The sequence below is a fragment of the Dermochelys coriacea genome, chromosome 25, assembly GCF_009764565.3.
Source record: "Dermochelys coriacea isolate rDerCor1 chromosome 25, rDerCor1.pri.v4, whole genome shotgun sequence".
In the NCBI taxonomy this organism is placed as follows: domain Eukaryota; kingdom Metazoa; phylum Chordata; order Testudines; family Dermochelyidae; genus Dermochelys; species Dermochelys coriacea.
Genome location: NC_050092.1, coordinates 13,254,742 through 13,281,333, shown reverse-complemented (window position 1 = coordinate 13,281,333; position 26,592 = coordinate 13,254,742). Strand labels below are relative to the sequence as shown.

The window sequence follows — 26,592 nt, the reverse complement described above, 5'->3', positions numbered from 1 at the left end:
GCTCTCCAAGGAGCCTGTTAGAGCTGGTACTGAGAATCGCCCTGATCAGTTCAAAGGGGTGTAAGAAAACCAGCTCTGAGCCTAAAGATTGGTACAGCATAATGGACCAGAGATTAAAATGTGTGAGAGAAGGAACAGGGAAGCCCAACATCTCTCCCTACTTCGGGGTGGAGGAATTATCCTGCACCGTTTGCTTCACAAAGCAGAACAGAGGCTGGGGGATGGACTGAGACAAGACCCAGCTCAGATCCCTGCAGACAGACAGGCTGAAAAGCTTCCACTTCTGAGCTAAGAGCCATCCACAGTGATTTATTTTTTAAAAAAAACAACACTTAGGGAAGAATAATAAAAAAGTAAAAAAAAATTACAGACCTTAAAGCAGCACAGACACCAGCAGTATTTAAAAGGTAGTGCTCCCCACGCGCCTGCTCTCCCGCAGCTCTTTCTCCATGCGCAATTCCACAGACAGAATCAAGAACATGAACAGACATTAACAGGTACGATGTTTAAAACTCCCCTACCCCTCACATGCCGGTCAGCACACGACACTAGAGAATGATTCCGCTTCCTACAAACACTGTAAAACCCCCAGGTGTTCTTTATTCCTGACTTCTCAAGGCTCCTGACAAACCTCAGAGCAGCAGAGATAAAAGAAATTTAATTCACGTTTCGGTGATTAAAAACCCCCCCTGGTAGGCAGGAGGCACCTTCCACGGCCAGTTGGCCAAGTGCAGTTTAATGCTCCCCCTTCTCTAGGGAGAGGTGAGCAGGCGTCAGTTCCACAGCAGCTTGGATTTCCCCTTTTCTCGAGCAGCAAGTTTCAGCCCTGCTGCCGGTGGTGAATGACTCCAAGACCCCGTCTGGCTAAGAGCTCCGTCATCCCAGCGCCCCTCTGTGAGCCGTACACCTCCCCGGCTCACCATACACAGTCATCCAATTGGAGCTGCAGTTGCCAGCCAGGAGCATCCTCACTGCCCAATCTGGATGTCTGCGGGACGCAGCTGCCGTTCCCCTTCCGCCAGGAAGATCTGCATGGCCCTGTGCAGCATGTGAATCCCCAAGCACCGGCGACGCTTCAGGGGCCAGCTTGCCACGACACCGTAGTAATTCCCCTTCTTCTGATTGGTGAGCATCTTTAACCCTGGAAGGGGAAGGGGAAGCATGCTCACTCGAGCCTTCTGCAGTAAGGAGGTGGGGGAGTCAGACAGTTTCACTAGCAGGGGAGCCCACAGCTTGATTCCCCCACCCCCCCGTCCCTCAGCGGAATCACCCCCGTTCTGTTCCAGCCACGTGAAACTTCTCTCTGGCTGCCCCATGGGAAGGCTGCTAAAGGAGGTGCGTTTCCACGGAGTGCAACGGAGTCGCAGCTGCTTGTGTCAGGAGTGAGTTCAGCTCAGTGACAGCCCCATCCCCTCTCTTCCCCCCACGATTCAGGCAGGGTGTGTTCAAGCTTGCCCCCCAACACGTGGGAATCTTTCCAGCAGAGTGCTGGAGGCGTTGTCTGCCCATAGCTCCCAACTGCAGCTGAATGAGAGAGAGACTGAAAACAGGAAACGGCAACCTAGATGCAGAGAGAGCCAGACAGGCTCTGAGCCAGAGACTGTTAAACCTGCTTTACAACAGAGGCAATTCCTTTCTCCCCCCGAAAAAACAGTGTACATCTGCCCCAGGCTCCAAGCCCCTTGACCTCAAGAGGATGGGATGGCTAGAAGCTCAGAAGGGTGAGCAGACTGAGGTTCACGTGAAACCAACAACCAATATTTCATCTTCAAAGTGCTTTATAAACAAGCCAACCCTCCCTGCCCCACTAGGAAGCAAGTTGTCATCGCCATTCCACCTTTACAGATGGGGAAACTGAGGCATGGAGCTGGGAAAACTTCCTCAAGGTCACGCGGGGGGGGAGGAGGAGATTCAGTTTCAGAGCTGGGACTTGAACCTCAGAGTTGGGGTTCCCAGTCGTGGGCTCAGAGCCCAGCCTCTCCCCTTCTAAACCACATCACCATGGGGCTACGGAGGGAATGGCCACATGGGGGGTATCTTTAAAGGATTTTGGGGAGGGGGGGAAGCTCGTGTAAACCTAGGACAAAACCATTGTGCTACTTGCTACTGCCTTACCAATCGCATCCACCAAGCAGGCCTCCCGTGTGTAAGCTTCCACTGGGATGGCGTTCTGGAAGCAGTGCACGGAGATCACACCCTGGCCGCCCGCCCAGATGTCCAGGATGTGCTGCACTTTGGGGCACACCTGCGGGACACACATTCAGTGGTGACTACAAACCTTCCAACACAGCGGTTTTCAAACTTCATTTGTGGACTCCTAAAACAAATTTCCAATGGAGGTGCAGCCCCCTTTGGAAATCTTAGACAGTCTGCAGACCCCCAGGGATCTGCAGACCACAGGTTGAAAACCACTGTGGGGGGCAAGTTATCCCGTTAGACACACTGGGCGTGGGCCATTCCCAGAGACATTTAAACCCAAGCAATTTTATTCTTCCAACTGGTTCTCGGCCAGATCTGGAGCAGCCAGCTCATTGTCCCTTGACAGGTTCCTGGTCATTCTCCATGCCCTCCACACTCCAGGCCCTCATTGACAAGTGGTACAAGTGTGAACGGTGCCAGGTAAGAGCCCTTAGGCCCGAAGCCCTTTCCATCCACAAAGCAGGCCTGCTCCCAGCACCCAGCCATCAGCTGGTACCAGCTTCCTGTCATTACCAGACAGCGCAGAAGTCAAAGTGGCAAACCTTGACGTTAAAGGGCTCTCCTGAGGCATGCACACCCCACACCCCTTTCCACAGGGGACTAAACAGCTTTGGGCCAGATCCTGGCCCTGCATAAATCAGTGAGCTCCAGCTTTACGCTGATCTCATCTGTAGAGAGCTTGTGTTAAATGTGGGTTTTAAACCTCGGGCAGAGCAGAAAAGTCTAGTCTAGGGCCTATTGCCGCCTAGTGGCCGTTTGTTTTATGTCTCTCCTGCCCAGTTACCTGCTTCTTTCCACCCTTGTAGTGAGTTAAGGACTGGTAGAGGTGGCTGTAGGGTCGGGAGCGTTTCCCTTTGCCCACGTAGAAGATGGCATTGACGAAAATCCTAAAGCAGTCAGCCTGGCTCAGGTGGTGGCAGCGGAAAGGTAAGTTCTGCGTCACCCTGCAGGGGAGGCAACGCTGAGCATGGAAGGATTTGGTCTCATTTGCTGTTCCTTACACACGCCCCAAGTCTCCGGCTGAGCTACTTCTCAGCAGGCTGTTGCCCCGCAGGACTCCTCTGGGACCCCGGCTAGTTTCTATGTATTGTTATTAGCTCAGGCTCTTTTAAGGTGTCTCAAAAAATCACCAGTCACTTCGGAAAATCTTGGCCAGCGGGCATCAGTTCCCTGCTGATACAAACACAGCATAAACCATCTCCCCTGGCCCCACATAGGTTCTGCAGGAATAGGACACCAGAGGCACTCTTGCCAATGGAGCAGCAGGGTAGAAGAGAAAGTTCTCTTAGTGGACCTTCCCCAGGAGATGGCAGTTTTAAGGCAGGTCAGATGCGGGGACCTGCAAACCTCGTCCCTACCGGCAAAGAGTTCAGAGAGACCCCCTAAGAGAGAGATAGCAAAAGCCACTCTGCAAGGACATGGTGCAGGGAGAGAGCTGGGAAGAGAGGCCATACCTGGGGTCCAACAGCAGATAGTTAAAGCTGGACTTCAGCACGCCCTCCCTCCACTTCCTGTTCTTGTCGGGCTTGTCGAACTGTCTGGAGAGAGCCATGTCATCGTCCTTGCAGTTGGGGATCTGAAAAGTCTCTAGCGCAGAGGCCAGCTCAGGGCTGTGTCCTGTGCCAGTGCAAGAAGCAGCCCATTTCACACACACACACACACACACACACACACACCCCCATAAAGGCGGGAGGGGGAGAAAGAGAACATACAGCTAGATTAGACAAGGCAAGGCGAGCCAGAGATGGCTAGGTAACGTGGAGTAATGTGGACATGCCAGAGAGCATGCAGCTATCGTCTCTTCCCAAGAGACATCGCAACAGCAGAAATCTAGTGACTGCGGCACTTTGGGCTGTAGGTTACCAGCTACGTACACTCTGGATCTGGGCTATCAGGTCTGTGTTTCCTTACACCGATTACCATTCTCTCGGCCTTCGGATAGCCAGCCTTTCCTAGTCCTTTAAGTGAACGTCACCACATCACAGCGGAGGCAAAGCTACAAAGAAATCCGGCCATTCCGAACTGCCTCAGCAGCAGTCGGACCCAACTGGGATTTATGCCACTTAATTCTCTGGCTCTGAATGTCCAACTAGGTGCTATGGGCTGTTGGGAGAGGTCACTATAGTGAACTGGTAGCGTTTAGTGCCTCAGAGCCAATACAGAGTAGAGTCCAGGCTTGATAACTGAGCAACGCAACGCCTGGAAGGGGGAGTAGGTGCTTTCTGATGCTGTCAAGGAATGATTCCTCTAGCAGTGATGCTTTTAACAGAAAGAGAGCTCGTGGAACAAACCAAGGGGGTTGGCATGGCGGAGGGGAGAAAAGGGGTCATGTAAGTGATTGCTTTCTTTGGGGTCTGCAGTGATGTGGACTCAAATGCACCTTTAAAGAAACCTCTGTACACAGGAGCTGCACTGGTTTAATTTGAGGTGAGAGTTTAAACCAATTTTGTCAAACTGATGCCAAAGGCCATGTGGGACTTTATTTCATGTTAAAGCAGATTGAGGCCTGGTCTACACTAAAAAGTTTGGCTGACCTAGCTATGTTGCTTGGGGGTGTGAAAAATAACCCCCGAGTGATGTAATTAAGCTGACCTATCCCCCATGAAGACAGTGCTAGGAACTCTTCCATCGATCTAGCTACTGCCTCACAGGGAGGTGGATTAGCTATTCCCTCCATCAGCACAGGTAGTGTCTACACAGAAGCGCTACAGTGGCGCAGCTCCTTTTCCACTGGAGCATTTCAAGCATAAACAAGCCCTAAGTCTATTAGCAACAGATTTAAGCTAAACCAAGATTATAGTGTCCACACTGCGGTCTGAACTGGTTTAACTAACCCAGTGCAAGTTTGTGTGTAGACAAGAGCAGGCCCCAGGACTGGAAAAGCAGCAACAGAAAAATCTGTTAAAATGTTAATGCTGCAGACCTTGTCCACACAGGAAAGCTGCACTTGTTTAAACTGATTTAGTAAAACCAGTGCAAATCCCTGTGTTGACACTGATTTCAGTTGGCGAGGGGCTTATTTCAGGTTCCTAATCCACTTTAGCTAAACCAAATGTACCCGGTTTAAATTGGAGCAGGACTTTGCAGGAGTTTAACTAAATCAATTTAAACAGGTACAGCTTTCCCATGCTGACTTAGCCTCTGACAGAACAGCTTAGCTAAAAGCTCCACACCCACCTGTTCCCTGAAAGAAACTGCTTACCTGCAGACCTCTTCCTGGCCTGGGTGTTTGGGTCTTTCATCAGTTTGTCGAGCAGCTGTACGTAGAGCTTCCTTGTTAGACCTGTAACGGGCCCTGGGTTCACGCCCAGCTTTCTCAGCTTCCTAACGAGGGCCTCGTCGGAAAGGAGATGCAGCTTGGAGGTTGCCACTGGTGACTTGCACTCCGGTGGCCGATTCTCTTTGCTCTCCTGCTCCGCCAGTTTGCTCTGGTAGGCTCTCCAGTCATAAACGATAGTGTCATCGGAGCTTGTAGTGTCTGCAAGGACAGACGCGTCATCCGTGCATGGGACGTGACGCTCGATTAGTGCGTACCCTTCCTCCTCGTCCATGTAGAGGTATTCCACCGGCTCACAGGTGCTGAGGTTCACAGGGCGGCCGCCAGGTGAGAGGGGAAAGTCCTGGCAGCATGAGTCCGGCACAGGGCTCAGCCTCCCTGAGAGGTGGTCGGTGGCAGACGTTGCCCGAGAAGGCCTCCTGGAAGATAGCCGACTGAAACTAACCCTGGAGGGACCAGGCTGCCTCTTGGCATCCAGCTGAGGCTGACGGCGCTCCTCTTGCGGGCACGCACTGAGCAACGCTCTCCCACATTCCTCACTTGCAGCATCTGACTCAACCTGGGAGAAGGCTGTTGCACCAAGGGGCTTAGTGAGAGCAACCTGCCACGTTGGGTCTGTGCAATCACCCTCCCCATCCTCCGTCAGCCACATGCTGTCTAATGGGGGGTTGTCTGTATCGGAGCTTGGGAGGTGGGGAGGGATGCCAGGGTGGCAGGCAGCACCTGGCTCAGCTTCCCCCTTGTTACCAGACAAGGACTGCTCATTGGTGCCCCCATCAGAGTCTAGCAGCACCGTGGGGCTGGCATCTGGGTAGCTGCTATGACCAGCAGAGGACCCTGAGCGGCTGGTGGCTTTTGCGATTATTTCAGTATCATCCAGGTCATTCGTTTCTTCTGCTTCCCAACAAGATGCATTTTCACCCCCCGGAGCGACCCAGCTCCCCCCTGCAGTATTACCTTCCAGACAGGTGGCAGGGCCAACTGGCATCCCCTGGGGGCTCCTAATTCTCCTGGGCCGCCTTGGCATCTCCAGTGTCTCCTCAAAGAGTGATGAGGAGGAGTTGCTGTCACGCGCCGCGGATGTCAAGCGGCTCTTTGTTCTGGGGGTGACGTGGCAGGGAAGCAGTGGTGAGTGGAAGGACTTTGTGGGAAACATCTTCTCTTTCTCATTCAAGTGAGAGAGCTCATCTTCTCCAGAACTGTCAGCAGGACTGGCAAGGTGCTGGATCACTAAGGTGTCCGCTTCACTGCTCAGACTGGGAAGCTTTACCGGTCTCCCTCTGAATGGGTTGCCGTTCATTTCTTCCTCTCTGCTATTGTCTTCCATGTCCCCGCCTGGTGTCCCTGTGTCTGGCGTCCCTCCTGCAGCCCCACCTGGCGCCCCACCCGTGGCCCTGCCTAGCAGCACCGTGTCCGCCGTCTCTGGGTCAGACCCATTTGCAGAGGGATCCCATTCCTGAGTATCAGCTTTTCTTGCTACCCACTGGCTACTGGTCAGTTCTGTCCTTGCAGAGAGACTGCTGTCTGTGGAAGGCAGCATCCCCATCAATTTACCCTGCAGTACCCAGTCTGCAATAATTTGCCTGTAGTTCACAGAAGAGGCAGCTTCCTGAGGACTAGCCTCCTCAACTGCAACAGCAGCCGGGGTCAACTGATGTGGTTCCTGAGTTGACAAGATGTTTGAGCCTCTGTCATTCCACTTGTGAGGGACACACTCAGCCTGTAACTCTTGGGAAGGGCTCGATATCCCCGCGTCTTTGAGAGGTTCATGTGCAGTGCCACAGGTACACAGCTCTGAAGCTGGCTTCCCAGCGGAGGTCAAACCAGAACCATCCCTGCTAATATGAGATGCTTCAGAATAAGCATATAAATGCCTTCCTCCTGCAATCTCCGTGTTCTGTGACTCGGAGCGGGACATGTGCCGCATAACTGCTTCCACTGCAGATGGCATTTCTACCAGCTTCTCGCAGCTCTGACCTGCGGTGCTGGCCATCAACTGTTTGCCTAAGCACACTCGTGAACTCCCATCTTTGCTGCCAGTGTAGCTGGAATCAGCACTTCCGTCCCCAGCACACAGAGAAGAGCTGCAGCATTGTGCATCTTTCCCTTCCAAGCATTTCTTCGGCTCACTGTGGTCAGAAGCGTCTGTGGCACTAATGTAACAGTCGCTGTCACAGCTGCCATATTGGCTGCCGCTGCTCTCGGAGCCTCCGCTGAGCACCTGTCCAGTGGCAAAGGGAGAGTCTGAATTTTCATGTGTTCTGGCCAGGAACGCTGGATCCATCACTGTCTTTTCCAAGTCATAAATGGCTGTGGAGTTAGCCCGACAGAACAGGTACACGTGATCTGGGGATGTGACATCCAATCCTTCCTGGCCATTCACCTTTCCTAACATTTCGAGATCGAGAAAGTCACTGAGCCGGGACAGGCCCAGAGTCCCGTTGGCATCGCTAGCTCTGGGGGTGCAGCGTGGCCTGGAAGGGCTTTCCTTCCAGTTCCCATTGTTATGGAGGGGGAAAATTTTAGGGGACTCACAGAAACTGACACTTCTCCGTGCCCGTGCTGCATGGCTCATGCTGCAACGCTGTGGTTGAGAGAGGATCATGGGCTCCTTTGAAATGGATTCATCCTGGCAAGGCACTGGCTGGGAAGACAGATCGTGACCGTCTGTTGTGTCTTCATAGCCACGGCCAGGTGGTGTCAAACTATTGTCTGTCTCTGAGGAAGGAGAAGCAGAAGCTTCATCCCCAGGAGGGCCCTGTGTTGTAGTCAGACTTGAAGTTAGTTCTCGAGGCTCATTACTGGCTGATAGCCAAGTGCTGGACAGCACTGGCTGAGGTAGGCCAGGACAGCTGCTAGGACCATTGTCAGACAAAGTGGAAGGTCCCTGGGAACGCCCCGAGTGTGAATAGGCACAAAAGGCCAACGTGGACGGAGGCATCGGACAGCACGGGTGGTCCTGAAGATTCCCTGGGATACAACTCAGCCGGCCACTTGCGTCGGCAGCTGCCGCGTTGTTAAAGGCGACACCCAGCCCTGCGTTACTGGGACTCCTGTCCGGCAGACACTTTTGGGTGCTGCTAAGCGGTCCAGGATCATCCCATGCTTCAGAAAGTCTTGAGATGATACCGGTTTCCGTGCAGTCATCAGTCAGAATGGAAAGGAAGCTCTCAGCTCTTCTCAAGCCTTCATGGCAGACTGTACAAGATAGAGCGACACACCAGTGTTCATTATATTAAAACAGCAAACATCAACATATGTTTGCGTCTTACAAACCATGCTAACGAAACACACACAGCAGCTCATCTGCAGTACCACCTTGTTGGCAAAGCAGACAGTCGGGCATCAGCACTCCCAGAAACTATTCCTTGCTCTGCCACTGACTCCATGTGCGACCTTGAGAGAGTCACCTCACCTGTCTGTCTCAGTTCACTTGTGTGTAATGTGGGGAACACCTCACTGCATGCTGTCAGGCTTCATTTTTAAATCAAATCAAAGCACAGCGCAGTACAACTCAAAAGGAGGCAGTGTGGCCTAGTGGACAGTGCACAGGACTAGGGCTTAGGAAACCTGGTTTCTATTCCCAGTCACTGGCCTGCTGGGTGACCTTGGTCAAGTCACTTCTCCTCCCTGTGCCTCAGTTTTCCCATCTGTAAGATGGGGATACTACTACTGCTCTCCTTTGTGAAGCACTTTGAGATTGACTGATGAAGAGTGTTACCTAGAGCTGGGTATTATTATTATCACAGCAATACGGAGCATTAATCCAGTTTGCTTCAGTTTTTCTAGACTGCAGATAAGTGAAAATGCTTGAGAGCAGTTTGTGGGATTGGGTCGGGGATAGAGGGATCCAGAGCCTTTCATTTCTAGGTCATATCAGGCAATGAACAGCAAGAGTCCTCATCTGTTAGTTGTTCAGTGCCTTGCTAGGTCAGTAGAGAGACCCAAGACTGAGGGGCCAGAGGCTTACAGTACCCTCTCAGTGCCATGGAGATGGTCTCTCCAAGTCATGGCTGAGACAGATGGTTTGTGGGAGGAAGTTTGCAAACAGACAGAGGCCCAGAATCCAAAGCCTGTCCCCAGCACTTATTGCAGGGAATGTGTTAAGTGTTGGGTTTTTTAAATACAATTTTGTACTTAAATAAGTGTCAATTCCTGCTTCAAACAGGTGCCAGTCAGAGCTCGTGAGAAGGTGATTCTCCCGAGGCAGCTGAAGCCCTTACAAATGAGGGGCATTCACAGTTCAGAAGCACTAGCCCAGCACTCATTCAGAAGCGCTTACTGCACTTACATGTGAGCTTGTTTGCTCCATCAGCATCCTCTGGGAGACAGGCATGCTGGAAGCCCTGCAGGATTTGCACACACATCTTGTTTCCCTGTTCCAAGGCTAAGTCGATTGCTCTGTTTCCATCCTGAAGAGCAAAGGTGCAAAAAAAAAAAAAAAAAAAGGATTAAACACATACCACCTGATCATGCTCTGCTTCTCAAGGGGAAACACTCTGCTGGGAACTACCCAAGTGTAAAGGTGAGACCATGCTACGCTACTCAGCTGGAAAGCCACATCTGGAGGCTTGCCAACCTTAGGCTGGAAGAAGATTACCATTATGCAGGTGATGTATGTAGTTTCCAGAGACAAAGGGTCTCAAGCTAAACAGTAAAGGGTTCTAGTGGAATAAGAAGCTGTATTTAAATAGTGCTGATCACACCAAAGCACTTTATTAATGGAGGAATCACTTCATTCATTACTGAATGCAGCCACCTCTAAGGTGGAACGTGGCAACTGTGCACAACAATGCAAGAGGAATCAGGGTGTAGAAGAATACTGTACCCAGGTGAAGCAAAAGGCTCACCATGGGGTGAATGAATATAGGCGGATCCTCCTGTTGCAACACAGCCATGAGATGTCAGCTCCTCAGGGCAGGGACCATGCTTTTATTTGTGCCTTGCACAGAACTGGCAGTTAAATAATAATCTTTAATGACAAGTGCTCAGAGCCATGGACAGTTTAATACACTCATGTTTCTACTCTTGCTCAAAGTGACAAATGGAACAAACCTGGTGGCCTCTAATCCCTAAAAGACATTCACCCACATCATAAAATCACCAGTCAGTTCAACCCAGGCAGTAATCTCTGCTCAGGACTATAAGGAGACATGGTTTTCCATTCAGGGTCCCTCACTGGTTATAGATTCATAGATCTTAAGATCAGAAGGGACCACTATGATTATCTAGTCTGACCTCTGGCATAACGCAGGCCACAGAACATCACCCAGCAAGTCTTGCATCAAGCCCACAAGTTGAGCTAGAGTGTATCAGTTAGAAAGATCCGGTTTAGAAGACTAGATAAAATGAGGAGAGAATCCATCACAGCCCTGAGAAATGCCTGTCCCTAAGTTAGTGAGCAAGAGCCTGGAGAAGATGACAACACTGAAATCATAATTATACGAACCTGGTCTTCGAGATTTGGGTCCCCTCCGTTCCTCAGTAGGAGCTTCAAGCATTTGTAACATCCCCAAGAAGCTGCTACATGCAATGGCGTGAGTTCCTCTACTGACCTGAAATACACAGGGCCCCAGGTTTATATTCCAATACCTTTATGTGCCTTAAGAAAATAATTCTTTAAATGCCAATGTGTGTCTATTAAAACGGAACAAAGGAAACAGGAGATTATGATACAGTATAGTGAGTAACACTCACTGATTGGTGTATATTTTGGTCCATAACATTTTGCAACTACTTGCAACCTTATTTGACAAAGGAAGAAACAAATTTCATTTAGTATTGTCTTGTCAAATGTATGATTGAGTCTAGTGGAGGGATGGACTACAACCACTCTAAATATTGGTATATCAACATGATAAGACACACAAATATTTTTCTTTTTATATGTAAGGTCTGAATGAGCTCTCCACCGACAGCTAGTGATGAGCTGGGGGAAGGAAAGGCTTCAGGACCAGATGGTATTTACATGAACACACCTACTCAGCCTAGGTATCCAGAGGACAGAGCTGTATTGCCAAATGATTTGTAACCCAACACCAACCAAAATTGATTACTGGGTGGGTGCTCAAGCTGGGTCTGTGTTATATTGTTAAGAGGGGCCCTGGGATATTGAACCTGGCACTTGTGACTGCTGACTTCATCTTGCAGAACGGTTACATATACTCCTTGTACAACCTGTCATGATATAGACCATAACAAGGTTTGTGGCAGTATGTATTATTGCAAGCTTTCTAAGAAACACATAATTCAGGGGAAGTTTATTATTGTTTTATAAGAGATCAGAGTTTCATATTTTGTCTGTCTTTGCATATGCAACTTCTAAAAGAGTGACAAACATTTAAAATTTAAGAGGGTGGTTTAAACAGCAATTCTGTGGAAGGCAAATCCCTGAAACACGTTATCATACTGAATGCAGTTCTGAACACTGGCTCACAACACCCTGGTTGAAATGGGACCATCTTCAAGAGTAACACTTCTCACAAGTTTACAGTTTACAACTATTCTTCTGTGATCCAACTTCACATGCATCTCATCTTTTTAGCTGTGCAAAAAAGAGAGGCAAAAAGTCATTCCAGCATCTTTCAGTTCAAATGTGATTCAACAGGACCCAGCATACCCGGATCTCACACATTTTCCACACTGGGCTGGAGCACAGACTACGTACCTCCCTGATTGTCCTGCCTTTTCAGCAGGTGAGAAATAAAGCCACACAATTCACACTGAACACATCTGTGTCCAGTTTGTCAGTTTCAACGTTCCCAGATAGAACCTTGAGCAAGAATTTCCCGTCCATCAGCGCATTGTGATAATGCGCCAAACAGAAAGTCTTTCATTTTGTGCTTCAAAGTTATTTTTAGGAGTACATAAGGAAAGACAGATGTTAACTAATCCAGGATCACAAGTTTGGGGTAGATTTCCCAATGACTCGCCCACAAGACTAGGGGGCAGGACTTCCCAGCTATCCCCAGCTTTGCCAATAGCTTAGTGTGTGACCTTGGGTGAGTTACTTCACCTCTCAGTTTTCCTATCTGAACAACAAAGATGTTGCTTTGCAGTGGAAAGGGAGAACGATTAATTCATTAACGTCTGAAGTGCACAAAGTATTAAATGGGCTTCATCGGCTAACTATAAACCGCCCCCCTTCTCCCCAAATAAAAAAAGCATCCCCAGATTACCTGGCATTTGGGTTTCCGCCATACTGGAGAATCAGCTTCAGACAACGAACCCCACTTTCCCTTTCTTTGCCAGCAGCCAGATGGATCGCTGCAATTCCCTCTGGCAGAACCAGGTTAGGATCCGCACCCTGCTTCAGCAGTGCTTCCACATCCCTTCAGATGTACAACAGGGCACCAAGTTACACGCTACCCACATGGGATAGTCACACAGCATGACTAGACAGGGACCATTCAACATGAGACTAAGATCTTCGAGGCAGGGACAATGTCTGTTTAAAGTTTCTACAACAGTCATTCCACTACATGAGTATCAGATAACAGTACTGTAGACCCGTCATTTATGAGAAGTCTATCATCTAATGCGATTGGGTTTGCCAGAAGATACATAATTTCAATGTCTAAAGATGCATCTTTCAACTGAGGTTACACTGCTGGCAATAATCTCTCCTTGTCCCCCAAAATCTCCAGACATGTGCTGGTTAGGGACTGGTGTTCCCTAGCAGATGTAATCCACTGACAAATGACATTTTTTGTAACAATCTTTTCCTTTTTTAAATGTTTCAGGGTTTTGTGTTGCTGCCTCTAGCCATGGTATCTGAGCACCTGCCCCACAAAATCTATAGCAATTGCAAAGTCCCTACTGGACTTCATTGACTCTCATGCATGTCTCCCATTTCAGGACGAAGCCTGCATGGGGCCACATTATGCACACTTTAAATTTTATTAAATTTACTTGTTTGTTTTTCTTAAATTGATTTGCGTCAGGTTTTTCTCCCTTGGATTGTTTTTTTTCTTGGGGAGAGGGGTAGAAAGTGGTGCGATTCTTACAGTAAAATGCACTTTTTGAAGACGAAGGTTTTGGCAGCAGTTTATAACAATAATGTGTTTGTCACTAAAACGCCTGCAGACGCACTCTCTCTTTTCACTCTTCATCGGGTAAGGGTAAATATACTTGTAATTCACAAGTGATTCAAGATTGTTACAAGTTTTGCAACAAACTTCTGCCCTCAAAACAATGCACACAAGGAGCACCTACTACTTTATCAGTAGCCTTCACTGTCACAAGCTTCCTGTTGCCCCTGGCTGCTGGCTTTCCAGAGGCAGCACCTGGTAGGGTGCTCCCCCCTTCGGATAGCTTTCCCAAGCATTGTAGACTTATGCTTCCTGTTTCTCCGGATTACTTTTTTAACCGGAGGCTCTATTTTCAGTGAGAAGGCAAAGGCTCCGCCCCTTGTTATAGTCAGACTTAAACCTCAGGCTTCTGCTAACAAGTCCAGACATATCCCTTGCATTCTGAGATAGCTCTTGTTTTCAGCAAGATATAGGGGTGTTTGAATCCTCTCATTTCTACCATACAATCATCAGAGCAGCTTTTTTCTACCCAGACTTTAGAGAGACATAATCCCCCTAGGCAGGAACAACTTCCCCTCTCTGTGCCTCAGTTTCTTCACCTATAAAATGGAAATAATGATACAGATCTACTGATGAAAAACATTACCATCACCTCTTAAATACACCAAGGTGCGAAATAACCACGAATTACCATTATACCAGAAAAGATAAAACCAGTTACTTTCTTGGAAAGCATAATAAAGTATAATGAATTGCTTGACATTGGAATTGCAATGACTATGAGGTACAATTTGCAAAAAGATATCAAATATTATTGCACATGTTCAAGCAAAGTACTGCATAAATGGCATAGGGCTACACACTATTGTATACTTTGGCTCATACCAGCAGGCAGGCTCAGAGCTGCAACGAGTGCAAGGTTACTATTGCTTATTTATATACCCTCAGAAGCATCTTAGGTACTCGGAGACACACAAAGACACAGGCTCCGCCCGAAAAGGTTAGTTTACCCAGATGACACAATGGGCAATAGGACAAGAAGCGAGCCACCAAGCAGTGAAGAATCCTTGTTCCGTATGATTAGCGGTACTTTGTGACAGCAGAGTGGGCACGGCAGCTGGCAGACGCACACCCACACAAGCACCATAGGCCTGTATGCTTTGGTGCTGCCCTCCCTGGGGGCTGAGTGGAAACCAGGGAGTAACAGCCATAGAATCAGTGGCAGGGGACAAAATTGCTAGCTAGTTAGTACAGGGAGTCCTCCCCTCCCCAGTGCTGCACATCCCTTCCCCTGCCCCCCCACTGGAGGGAGTCCCCCAGCAATGCAATGTGCATGGTGAGCACCTGTTCCTCCATGCAGCAAGCCCCTCGGTGGACAGCGAGCTATCTCCTGTCACCAGTGCAGTGTGTCCCCGATAGCCCCATAGCAGCAAGGTGCCTTCCCCCTAAGTGAAGCAACCCCACTGCACACTGAACCTGCCTGCTGACCCCTTCTCAATGCAGTGTACAATGATACCCCCACTGCTACCTACAGATTAACTCCCCCAGTGAAGTGTATGCAGTGACACTCCCATGCTACCTATAGATTTACCCCCAATGCAGTGAATGCAGCGACACCCCCACTGCTACCGAAAGATTAACCCCCCCAGTGCAGTGCATGCAGCGGCACCCCCACTGCTACCGAAAGATTAACCCCCCCATTGCAGTGCATGCAGCGGCACCCCCACTGCTACCGAAAGATTAACCCCCCCAGTGCAGTGCATGCAGCGGCACCCCCACTGCTACCGAAAGATTAACCCCCCCAGTGCAGTGCATGCAGCGGCACCCCCACTGCTACCGAAAGATTAACCCCCCCAGTGCAGTGCATGCAGCGGCACCCCCACTGCTACCGAAAGATTAACCCCCCCATTGCAGTGCATGCAGCGGCACCCCCACTGCTACCGAAAGATTAACCCCCCCATTGCAGTGCATGCAGCGGCACCCCCACTGCTACCGAAAGATTAACCCCCCCATTGCAGTGCATGCAGCGGCACCCCCACTGCTACCGAAAGATTAACCCCCCCATTGCAGTGCATACAGCGGCACCCCCACTGCTACTGAAAGATTAACCCCCCCATTGCAGTGCATGCAGCGGCACCCCCACTGCTACCGAAAGATTAACCCCCCCATTGCAGTGCATGCAGCGGCACCCCCACTGCTACCGAAAGATTAACCCCCCCAGTGCAGTGCATGCAGCGGCACCCCCCCGCTACCGGAAGATTAACTCCCCCAGTGCAGTGCATGCAGCGGCACCCCCACTGCTACCGAAAGATTAACCCCCCCATTGCAGTGCATGCAGCGGCACCCCCACTGCTACCGAAAGATTAACCCCCCCATTGCAGTGCATGCAGCGGCACCCCCACTGCTACCGAAAGATTAACCCCCCCCATTGCAGTGCATGCAGCGGCACCCCCACTGCTACCGAAAGATTAATCCCCCCAGTGCAGTGCATGCAGCGGCACCCCCACTGCTACCGGAAGATTAACCCCCCCATTGCAGTGCATGCAGCGGCACCCCCACTGCTACCGAAAGATTGACCCCCCCCAGCGCAGTGCCACCCCCACTGCTACCTACGGACGAAGCCCTCCCCCCACGCAGCAACCTGCCCCGAGCAGCGCGCCCCTCCCCCGCTTACGTGGCCTCCTCGCCGTGCAGCGCCTCGCACAGCCGGGCGGCCAGGACCGCGGGCCCCGCGCGGCTCATGCCGGCTCCGGGCGGGGACTCGCTCCCCTCAGCGCATGCGCACACCGGGCCGCCCCCCGCCCCCTCCCATCTCGCGGAGGGCGGGGCCGCCGCCGCTCCTCCGCCCGCGGGCAGGGTCCGGAGCCGTTCCCGGGGAGGGTCCCGCTCACGGCGGCGCCACCTCGCCTCAGCCCCACTGCGCCTGCGCGCCGCGCCCCGCCCGCTCCTCATTGGCCGCCGCCGCTTCTCCATGCCAGCCAATGGGCGACGGGCGCGGCCTTTGCAGCCCCACCCCCGCCGGCCTCGGCTTCGTGCGAAGGGCGGGCGGGGGGATTTCCAGGGAAAGCTGCTGAGTGCAGGGGAAGAGCCGTGATACCCCCGGGGGCTGCAGCAGGGGAGGGCGCTGGGCTTAAACCAAGACAAGGAGCCAGAAACCCTTTTGCTGAAAGTTTCCTTTTATGCACCGGCGTTGGCTTCAAGGTAGATTTTTGCAAAGCTTTTTCTTTAAACCATTATTTCACTAGACCCCCGACCCCTTAGGGTGCCCCATAAAACACCCAGCGTGGCCCTTAGTCCCGGTAGGGGCGGCCAATCAAAAGCCCAGGCTGCACCGAGGTGTGGAAGTTAACATAGGCAGGAGCTTGCCAACCCAGCAAACGCACACCTTTAATGGAAAATCCCATTGGTGTTCCTTGCAACTATTTAAAACAAAACACATCTGGCCAGTGAAACCCTTGGACGTGCAGAGAGGCAGAAAATAGTCCAGCCAGTTAAAGCAGTTGTTACGAGCTTTATCTTGTGATGCAAAGATCCGACCTTTTAACTGGCAACAATGAAATATTAAAGGCAATTCATACAGGCAGCTTTATGAAGAGAGTTGGTTTGATGAACACTTTTCCTAGAGATCTGCCTTCCAGAGACAGACAGCAGTTCTATGGGCAGTTAAACTAAAAAAACTGTTTCCAGACTTTTGGCTCAACAGTGCCCCGAGCACAGGACACCTTGCAGCGAGAAGTGGCCTCCTGAATTTTGCGACACTGGTAGATAAAACTGGCCACGTGAAGGATCATTTATTACACGGTAGCTTCAATTTCTGCTGGCTCTTCTTCCTCGAGCAGGCTGTACGAGGCGTGGGTCTGGAAGGGCCTCTGGAGGGGGTGGGCTAGGAGCTTAGCCATGCAGTTGTGCAACTCCACAGCGGGGCCTGTCACAGACACTTCATATTTGTAATTGGTGCCTTTGGTGTCCAGGTTGCTGAAAAAAGTGTACATCTCCTGGAAAGAGACAGAGCAGCTCAGTTACAATCAGGCATTGAGCATGAGACAAGGGCTGGCTAAAGCACACTGCTGGGGTCAGGAGACCTGGGTTTTATTCCCATCTCTACCACTGACCCACTCTGGGACTCTAAGCAAGTCACTCTGGGCCAGGCCTCTGTTGCCTTATCAGTTAAATGGGTGATAATGCTGTCTGACCTCTGGGATGCCCTGGGGTTTAATTCATTAGCATTAACTCATTAGCACTCGGATGTGATCCTCAGGCAGACAGCACTAGAAATGTACAATCTGATAACGAGCCTATGCTACTGGGATGCCAACACTTGCTCAATAAGAATGGTACTAACTGAGGCTGGGTTTGAACTGACCATTTACCAGTGAAATACCAATCCCACAGGTCAATATCAGAGTCAGCACAAAGGTTTAAACCGGACGTGTAACCCTCTTGGTGTCACGGAGTGTCGGGGAGTCCAGGATCTGCACCCCTCTTCCTGGGATTCACTGTGACTCTCAGCCAGCCAGTAAAACGGAAGGTTTATTGGACAATAGAACACAGTCTAAAACAGAGTTTGTGGGTACCACCAGGACCCCTCAGTCAAGTCCTTTTGGGGGGGCAGGAAACTTAGACCCCAGCCCTGGGTTCCCTGCATTCCACCACCCAGCCCAAAGTGAAACCAAACCGCCCCAGCAGGCTCTCTCCTGCAGCCTTTGTCCACATTCCCGGGCAGAGGTGTTACCTCCCCCTCACGGCTCAGGTGACAGGCTCTCAGGTGTCCCATCCCCAGTGAAACTCCCCTGCCACATTCCCAGGTCAACACTCCCCCCTCCCTGCTGCGTCACAGTTGGGCCAAGATATCACAGTACAAATATGCAACAGTGTACAGGCCTAGACCATTGTAATACCCAGGGCCACAGCAGGAGTTAAGATGTTGTTAATAAGCATTGGACTGGAGACACTGTTCAGCTGCTGCAGTCCTAGTCCTACAGATTATTAAAATAGAGAGTGGGTCCAGACACACACACGGAGACACCCCCAAATACTGGCTCTGTCCTTGGTTGATGTCCTAAGCTTTTACCTTGAACGTTGGCAATCTCTGGACCACAGGCTAAGACTGGAGCCAGCGTGTCTGCCATGGCAGGCGTCGCCATTGGGCAGCTGGAGGAACACGCAAAAGGGGCCGACTGAAAGAATGTCTCCATCAACCAGCACTCAGCAGGTGGGGGGGGCGGAAATCGATGGATCTTAACCACTGAGAGGACGTTCAAGAAACGGCCCAGGACAGACAGGGATGCCAGAGCCTCCTCCGTGCCCGAAGCGATGTCTGATGGATTGGGGAGGATTCAGACAAGAGAGGGTGAATCACGCTACGCATCCCATGGGGCTCTCACCTTCCAGCTTGTCTCGTCCTCTTTCTCCTCAGCACCATTGTGGATATAAACCACGTCAAAAAAGAAATAAGGGCACTGAAGCATTTTCTGTAAAGAAGAGGAGAAAAGAAAAAAAAAACCCATTCCTTCTTACTGTAGAGTCTGATTAGCAGGCTCCATGGCAAAGCAGAATCCCAGGGTAAATGGCCAGGGGGAGAGGTTGAAAGGTGCCAACCTGACCTATGTGGTGCTTGAGATCCTTGGGTATAGCAAGGAGCAGTGCACCCACACTTTACCTCACACCCCCCCGCCCGCCACCCCCATATGGGACCCCTTCATCTCTCAGGACAAGATTGGTATCTCTGGTCCACTTATATCTTTGGTTCCGTGGCCGATTTGTGCTGGCTGTAGCAGTGGCTTTTGTGCCATGATTGCCAATTGGCGGGGAACCAAGCCGAGATTAAGCTCATTCCAAACAGGCCATCGCTGCTGACCTGGGCTGGATGCAAACTACTTCCTGTTATCTGGCCTGAGCCATCCTGCCCCTCCCATCTCCCCCCATAGCAAGCACTGAGAAGACTCGGCTTCGGGGTCAGATCCCAGCAGGTACTATTGGATTTTGAAAACTGCAGGAGTTTATGGCTGATTCGCAAAGGTTCTTGATTCCAATGAAAGTGCCCAGCACCTCTGACAGCAGCCGCCACTGGACAGTAATCTGGCAGCACTGGAATGCTGCTTTCTGTCTGGGACGACATGGAGTGCAGCATCAAGGACAGCCCAATGAGAAGGAAAACCAGGAAACACCTACCTTCATCTGCTCTGTCATGGAGAACTGAGGCTGACAGGCTGGCCGGCTAAACACCAGAATGGTCCTGACCACATAGGGAGGCGGGATTGTCTGGATGTTTTCCGTCACCGGCAGCTCGATCTTTTGCTGTCTGTGCCATTAAAGAGAAAGAATACGGTTCAGAAATACCAGCACAGGCGCTTGTGAAGCCGCTGGGTTGGGTTGTTAAATAAGCACATACCCTGCTACGGTTATGCTGGAAGGGGCCAATGGCTACCAGGTGAATCTTGGCTCCAAAGATAACCATAGACTCTGTTAAAGCTAATGGGCCAAGCACCTGCTTTTAAGTTCCACAGAAAGAGCAAACGACATGCAATAAAAACAGCTGCAGATGATGGGGCATAAGATCAGAGCTAAGCTGCATGGTCTGAGGGGTTTCCCTGGCTGCCGATACAAGGGCTAGGGCATCAGTTGCAGCCTGGGTGTTTTGGAGAAGGCCAGCAAGAGGAATTCTGAGCAGGACCCTCACAGGAAGCAGAGAGAGAGTTTCTTGGGCACAGAGCTCGCTGGAGTAGCGGACCCGGGGATCTCTCAGCAAAGAAGCTGCCTGCTGCTGTTTGTTTCTACTGTGTCCAGGGAAACAGGACTTTTTATTTATTTATTTAATTTATTTTTAAATAAGCAAGTGAAGGGCTAAAATCCATATGCTGTTTGTTACAACCTGATATATAGACTGCGTCAGCTCTTTTTACAGGCCCAAAATCCAGAGTTTGGTCAAGAAGACAGAGGCCTAGCAAATAATGAACAATATTAGCTAAGAAGCTGAACAAACAAAGGACAACCTTGCTTTTAGCTCAGATAAGCTTGGTCAGCAAGAAGACAGGTGGAAATTATAATTGGGGGCTTTATCTCAAAGTTGCAAATAGACCAAAGAAATGAAAGGGGCCCCGTTTCTTCTGTAGAAGAGGTGCCTTCCTACACACCAGCCTTGAGTTTATGGAAGAAGTTCAAACATATCAGTATGAGATACGAGATCCTCCCTCTCACAAATGTCCACCTCTCCTGCAAGCCATTGCCAGTGCCTGCCTTAGAAACACAAATGAACAACTAAAAAGACAATCTTTATTGCTATATACTTTTCGTTTGTCCTGTTGCTTGTCCTAGGTGTGTACCTGTCGGACAATCAGGGGAGCTACTTCATTCCTATGGATCCCAAATCAGAATTCAACATATATATTTTATACTAACACACTCCATATATTGTTTAAAGGAAAACACCGGTGTACTAATTAAGTGTCATGTGTTAACCTGAAACCATGGGCGGAGACATTATGTAACCTTTTGACCATTGGCTACTGTGCTTATCTTGTCTTGCTGCTAGACCTATCCAGTGGTTTGGGACCGCCTACCCCATCATTTCCCTCCGCCCATGGAAAATCCATATAATCCATTGTAATCAATTGTTTTGCAGCGTCTCTGAGCCCAATAAGCAAGATGACACTCCGCCAGCACTGTGTGTAATAAACCCACGTGCTTGATTCTACAGGGTGTCCATATTTTGTTCCTTCAGCAAGAATACACCAAGAAAGAGACCTGATTCGTATAACTGATTTCTCATCCTAATGGAAACAAGGCCCTGGACATTGGCTAAACTGCTCAGACCAAAGGGGCAATGCAACTATAAAAGCAATATTTGCAATCTCTGCCTTCCACAGAGCAGCAAACTTACATGAGATTGAAGAGGCCTTCGAGATCTAAGGTCCGAGAGATAAGGACTGGTCCTTACACACACACGGCCCTTCCAGATGCTATTAGGTGTTTTTAGCTGGTGAGCTTGTTGGGGGTCACTTGGCATGGCACTTGGTTTGTGTAGCACCTAGCACCATGGGGCCCGAGTTGGGGGGACCTCTCGGAGCTACTGTAAGTGATAAGCAGTCATACATTTCTGATCGGTCACACGCTAGAGGGTGTGGGGACGGGTTGGAACATCTACATGTATTTAGGAGGGCATGCAGACTATTGCCAAATAAAACGTTAAGTTTTCCATCTACCTACCATAGTAGGTGAGCATCTCATAACCTTTAATGTATTTATCCTCCCAAGGCAGGGCTACTAGTCCCATGGGACAGGTGGGGAATCGAGGCACAAAAAGGGGTGATTTGCCAGTGTGTCTATGGCAGAGCAGAGAACTGAGCCCAGGTCTTCAGAGACCCAGGACAGTGCCCCTAACCACTGCATCATCCTGCCTAGCTGGTGCATCAGCACTGACTCTGCAGCCCCTGCTCTAGGAAAATGCCAGCCAAACTCAGCTGAGACACCACACCAAAGTGAGCTGTAGCTCACGAAAGCTTATGCTCTAATAAATTTGTTAGTCTCTAAGGTGCCACAAGTACTCCTTTTCTTTTTGTGATCTCTCTGAATTTGTTCCCTATAGGCAGCACTCGCTTACACTGGGACCTGCTGCCATCTTCTGGCAAAACAGCAGATAACAGAAATATCAAATATATTTGGGCATAAACTTTCATGGGCTAAAACCCATTTCATATGCTCAAATAAATTTGTTAGTCTCTAAGGTGCCACAAGTCCTCCTCGTTCTTTTTGCTGATATAGACTAACACGGCTGCCACTCAGAAATATCAAAGGATCCCCCAGATCAGATACACACTTTATGAAATAAGAAAAGGAGGACTTGTAGCACCTTAGAGACTAACAAATTTATTTGAGCATAAGCTTTCATGAGCTACAGCTCACTTCATCCGATGAATAAATTTGCTAGTCTCTAAGGCGCCACAAGTCCTCCTTTTCTTTTTGTGAATACAGACTAACACGGCTGCTACTCTGAAACACTTTATGAAATATATCGGTTACAACACAGTCCTTTGTTCCCACAACAGGATTCACTCTCTCAGGATCTGGTAAGTTCCTGACGTCAGGCCCGAGTTGGGCTCTAAGGTTTCTAGAAAGTCAGGGGGCTGAGAAGGGGAGAATCCGCATGTGCCCATTGTCAAAAGACTCTGCGGCTGCAGGGCTCACAAGCCCTGTTTTGAAGGCCAATGTCACTCTGTTCACGGGCGACTAGCGGCGCTGTGGGATTGGAAGGCAAGAAGGATCTCAGTCCCATCCACCTACAGCACAGACCCCAATCCCCACCCCCCATCAAAGGATACTGAACGACTTGCAGACCACGGTTTCCAGGTCATACAGACAGCTGCACACTTCTCTGGGGTCACAGGTGAAACCGGAGAGCTAAGAGACAAGACAGGAGATGTTAAAGGAAAGTGACAGAGACTCCCTCTGGAATCACACCTAGATGGTGGTGTGAGGAGAAATGTATCTGTGCAGTACTTAGCACACTGGGATCCCCAGTTTCACAAAGGGTTCCCTAGGTCCTGTTCGCAAAAAGAAAAGGAGTACTTGTGGCACCTTAAGAGACTAACAAATTTATTAGAGCATAAGCTTTCGTGAGCTACAGCTCACTTAGCTGTAGCTCACGAAAGCTTATGCTCTAATAAATTTGTTAGTCTCTAAGGTGCCACAAGTACTCCTTTTCTTTTTGCGAATACAGACTAACACGGCTGCTACTCTGAAACTAGGTCCTGTTGTGAGAGAGGCTATTAAAGGTGATCTGAAAAGATGACACCCAAGGCTTGCCCCCAGGTATTTTCTGTGATGGATAAAGGCGGCCTGCCAGGAGGTTTTGAGATCACTGTTTTCAATGTTTTCTACTACTTCTACAAGTTAGGAATTTGGGGCTTGCCTCCTGTTTTTCCTGGAAGACCTCACTGCTAGGACTGGGGTACCACACACGCCTACATCAGAAGTACAAAACCCGACTAGATGGCTGCTCGGACAGCTGCAGCCTGGCTGCTCCTCGGTATCCGAAAGGAAAGTGCCAGGCCTGCAGGGGTTTCACTCACCCAGGTGGTATCATTGTTCACCACCACCAGAGCGAACTCATGGCATTTGTCGATTTTGTGCTTTGTCCTCACAAACATCTCGATCATCTTCTGGGAGATGTTCAGGGCGTTGGTTTTGGATCTACAGAACAAGCGAGAGAGCACGCCAAGGTCAGTGGCTGTCTAACACCTTCCCATGCCCCTCCTCTCCCAGCATCCATTCATCACATCCTTAAGGGGAGGTTGAGGGAGTGCCAGCCCCCTGATCCAAACTGGGTCTCAAACCTCTCCCCTCTGGCTCACTGTAACATCACTCCCTCCCTGTTTTCCAGGCTGCACTGTCTGATATTTGAACATCAGCCTGACACCTGGACCCCACCGTCACACATGCCTTTCCTCACCATCCCCATGAGGCCCTGTCATCCATAGACGGCCAAGTACTTCACAAGAGGAGGGTCAGCATCATTAGCCCCATTTCACAAGTGGGGAAACCAAGGCACAGAGAAGGGAAGCAATTGCCCAGGGAGTCAGTGGCAAAGGTGGGAATGGAACTCAGATCTCCTGGCTCCCAGGCCAGTGCCCTGTCTGCTAGACTGCATTAATGGCATTCACAAAACACTGACCAATAGACAGCAGCTCCTCACCCATTAAAGGATTCTAGTTTGGGCAGAGACATTTCCTCAGAGAGGTCTAAGCAGATGATCTGCATTAAAGAAAACAGCAGCGTTAGCATCTCACATCATTCATGAGCCCATCACACTGGGAACTTCGGCTTTACATTGACCACTAGCCCCCAGTGCCTGGCTAAGAGGCAACGTTTAAACACACACATGGCCAAAAGAAGGATGCAGGGTTAAATCGGGTCCATTGGGCTCAGCGCCTGGGCGCGGACTCTCCCCCACCAGAAGGGCCTTGGCAGAGAATGCAGGAGATCCACCCAATGGGTGGCGGGTCAGGAGCGGGAGACTGGCACTCACCACTTTCTCAGGGCAGTTCACCCTGGGTGTCTTGACCTGGAACTCCGTGGGCTGGGCCGGGACCTGCCAGTCTTTGCCGTTGGGCGTGGCAGCGCTCTGTGGGCTGTCATCGGCACTGGCCGCCTCTCCTTCCCCCTCGCTGCGGTTCCCCACGCTGGCCTGCGCGCTCAAGGCTCGGTCCTCGGCCCCCTCCGGGTTGGAGCGGGTTCTGGGCCTCTGCTCCGTCGCCTTCTCCTCCTCCTCCTCGGCGGCGCTCCCGGGCTCCGAGGTGTCCATCAGGTTGCCGCGCTCCACAGGCGACTCCAGCTTGGATGCAGCACAGGGCTCCCTGGTTCAGGCAGAGGGAGATAAGCGGCTCGGTGCAGGGACGCTGCATGGACAACCCCGCGTACAGCCCTGCCCTGGCAGGCAGCGGCCGGAGTGGGCTAGACGGGGCCTGGCGGGCCTGTCCCACCTCCCCTCCCTATGGCTTGGTGCTGGGAAGACATCGGGGTCTGGCCTTTGGGTGGGGTCCCCAGCATCCAAGTCAGTAAGCCTGGGCCCCCATCGCTCCCCCCAGCCCACCCTGGTGTCCCCATTGCTGCTCCCCCCAGCCCACCCCAGTCCTCCCCAATCGCTCCGCCCCAGCCAGGTGCCCCCCAGGGCAGGTCCCCCCCATTGCTCCTCCCACAGCCTGGTGCCCCCCAGCCCACCCCAGTGTGCCCCAATCGCTCCAACCCAGCCCGGTTCCCCCAAATTGCTCCCTCCCCGGCCAGGTCCCCCCCTCGCTCCTCCCGCAGCCTGGTCCCCCCCAGCCCACCCCGGTGTCCCCCAATCGCTCCTCCCCCAGCCTGGTTCCCCCAAATCGCTCCCCCCCGGCCAGGTCCCCCCAACCCACCCCGGTCCCCCCAATCGCTCCCCCCCAGACCAGGTCCCCCCCTCGCTCCTCCCACAGCCCGGTCCCCCCAATCGCTCCCCCCCAGCCCACCCCGGTCCCCCCCAATCGCTCCCCCCCCCGGCCCGACCCGCCGCTGCTCACCCCGACCTGCCTCTCCCCCAGCGACCCGCAACCCGGAAGTGGCCTGGGCGCCGCCAGCGCTAGGGCTGCTGGGAGATGTAGTTTCCTGGGCCTCCCTCGCTGCCCCCGGGTTCCATCCGCTAGTGGCGAACCCAGCCCCTCCCCCGAGCCTTGTGCTCGCCAACCACCCCCGCCATGCACAGACCTGCTCTCATGGCGCATCAAAATTTGCATGCCTATTTGCATATCTCTGACCTGCAAATTTTCTCAAATTTGCAGCGAGCCCCAAATTCTCTCCCTACCCCAACACGGCCAGCTACCAAATTCTTCCCAGCTCCATAGGTACCATTGTACGTGCGTGATTCCACAGGCTCATTTGCATACAGCCATAAACTTCAGCTTGTGGTCAATACCCGATGGGGGCAGGGAGCGTTTGTTCGGTGTACAGCCCCTAGCGCAGTGGGTGCCTGGGCCATGACTGGGGTTCCTGGGTGCCGTGGCAAAACCCAAAGAAAAACATGCCTTCCAGCATAGCCGGTGCTCGGGGACAGGCATCTCGTATCAAATCCCAAGCTATGACTTCGCTAGAAACACTGCAGCTGTAGCACTCACCACAGCAACAGGAGGGACAGGAGCTAGGTCAACAGGAGGCTTTGCAGGGGTTCGCTCGGCTTAACGATGTCTCTCAGTGCTTGAGGATTTTTCACCCTCCACAGTGATGTTGCTGGGTCGACCTCACTTTTTAGTGCAGACTTGGCCTGAGGCATGGTCCACACTGAAAAGTCTGTTGGCATGACTATATCCCTTGGGGTGGGGATAAACCCCAGTGTACGCACAGCTATGCTGACGGAAGCGGGCCTCTGTCAGTGTAGTTAACGTTGTCCGGGGACAGGGGCTTCCTACACCTACAGAAAAACTCCTTCAGCCAGCCTAGGCTGCATCCACACTCGGGGGCTCTGCCGACATAGGCTCCGTGGGGCAGACAAACCCTTGGTCTCAGATGTGACAGACCCAGCCCTCTATCTAGACACTTATCTGGTCTCCGTGACTGAGCACCTCACACCCC

The 26,592-nt window shown here is 51.3% G+C and overlaps 2 protein-coding genes across 5 annotated transcripts; both read right to left on the bottom strand.

The window, feature by feature from the left end:
- Positions 1 to 281: 281 nt before the first annotated feature.
- ANKLE1 (ankyrin repeat and LEM domain containing 1) lies at positions 282 to 16,494 on the bottom strand. 3 transcript variants are annotated; one of them, XM_038383847.2, is made up of 9 exons: positions 16,181 to 16,494; positions 12,655 to 12,807; positions 10,926 to 11,031; positions 9,768 to 9,888; positions 5,402 to 8,674; positions 3,654 to 3,816; positions 2,984 to 3,143; positions 2,116 to 2,245; positions 282 to 1,141 (listed from the first exon to the last, which is right to left on the bottom strand). In XM_038383847.2, exons 1-9 carry the CDS (start codon positions 16,477 to 16,479, stop codon positions 969 to 971), a joined length of 4,578 nt encoding a protein of 1,525 aa, XP_038239775.2. In that variant the 5' UTR covers positions 16,480 to 16,494; the 3' UTR covers positions 282 to 968. The 3 variants fall into 3 exon arrangements, with proteins under 3 accessions (XP_038239775.2, XP_043358391.1, XP_043358392.1); XM_043502456.1 differs by lacking the exons at positions 282 to 1,141; positions 2,116 to 2,245 and having other exon boundaries at positions 3,001 to 3,372; XM_043502457.1 differs by lacking the exons at positions 282 to 1,141; positions 2,116 to 2,245 and having other exon boundaries at positions 3,001 to 3,369.
- A 167-nt stretch (positions 16,495 to 16,661) lies between these two features.
- BABAM1 (BRISC and BRCA1 A complex member 1) lies at positions 16,662 to 25,702 on the bottom strand. 2 transcript variants are annotated; one of them, XM_038384414.2, is made up of 9 exons: positions 25,548 to 25,702; positions 24,530 to 24,857; positions 24,197 to 24,255; positions 23,574 to 23,694; positions 22,824 to 22,902; positions 21,386 to 21,410; positions 19,678 to 19,807; positions 18,891 to 18,977; positions 16,662 to 17,501 (listed from the first exon to the last, which is right to left on the bottom strand). In XM_038384414.2, exons 2-9 carry the CDS (start codon positions 24,803 to 24,805, stop codon positions 17,301 to 17,303), a joined length of 978 nt encoding a protein of 325 aa, XP_038240342.1. In that variant the 5' UTR covers positions 24,806 to 24,857; positions 25,548 to 25,702; the 3' UTR covers positions 16,662 to 17,300. The 2 variants fall into 2 exon arrangements, with proteins under 2 accessions (XP_038240342.1, XP_038240343.1); XM_038384415.2 differs by having other exon boundaries at positions 25,554 to 25,671.
- Between the last annotated feature and the right edge of the window lie 890 nt (positions 25,703 to 26,592).

Bases quoted from the DNA above. Each gene is read 5' to 3' on its own strand.
- BABAM1 (XM_038384414.2), bottom strand. From the start codon at position 24,805: ATGGACACCTCGGAGCCCGGGAGCGCCGCCGAGGAGGAGGAGGAGAAG. The intron at 22,903-23,573 runs GTGAGTGAAACC...CTTGTCTCTTAG, and splicing joins TGAACAATGATACCACCTGG to CTCTCCGGTTTCACCTGTGA. The intron at 18,978-19,677 runs GTAGGTGTTTCC...TCTTCTTTACAG, and splicing joins CCATGACAGAGCAGATGAAG to AAAATGCTTCAGTGCCCTTA.
- ANKLE1 (XM_038383847.2), bottom strand. From the start codon at position 16,479: ATGGAGAAGCGGCGGCGGCCAATGAGGAGCGGGCGGGGCGCGGCGCGC. The intron at 9,889-10,925 runs GTTCGTATAATT...TTTGCTCTTCAG, and splicing joins ACCCAAATCTCGAAGACCAG to GATGGAAACAGAGCAATCGA. The intron at 3,817-5,401 runs GTAAGCAGTTTC...GCACTGGCACAG, and splicing joins GGCCAGGAAGAGGTCTGCAG to GACACAGCCCTGAGCTGGCC.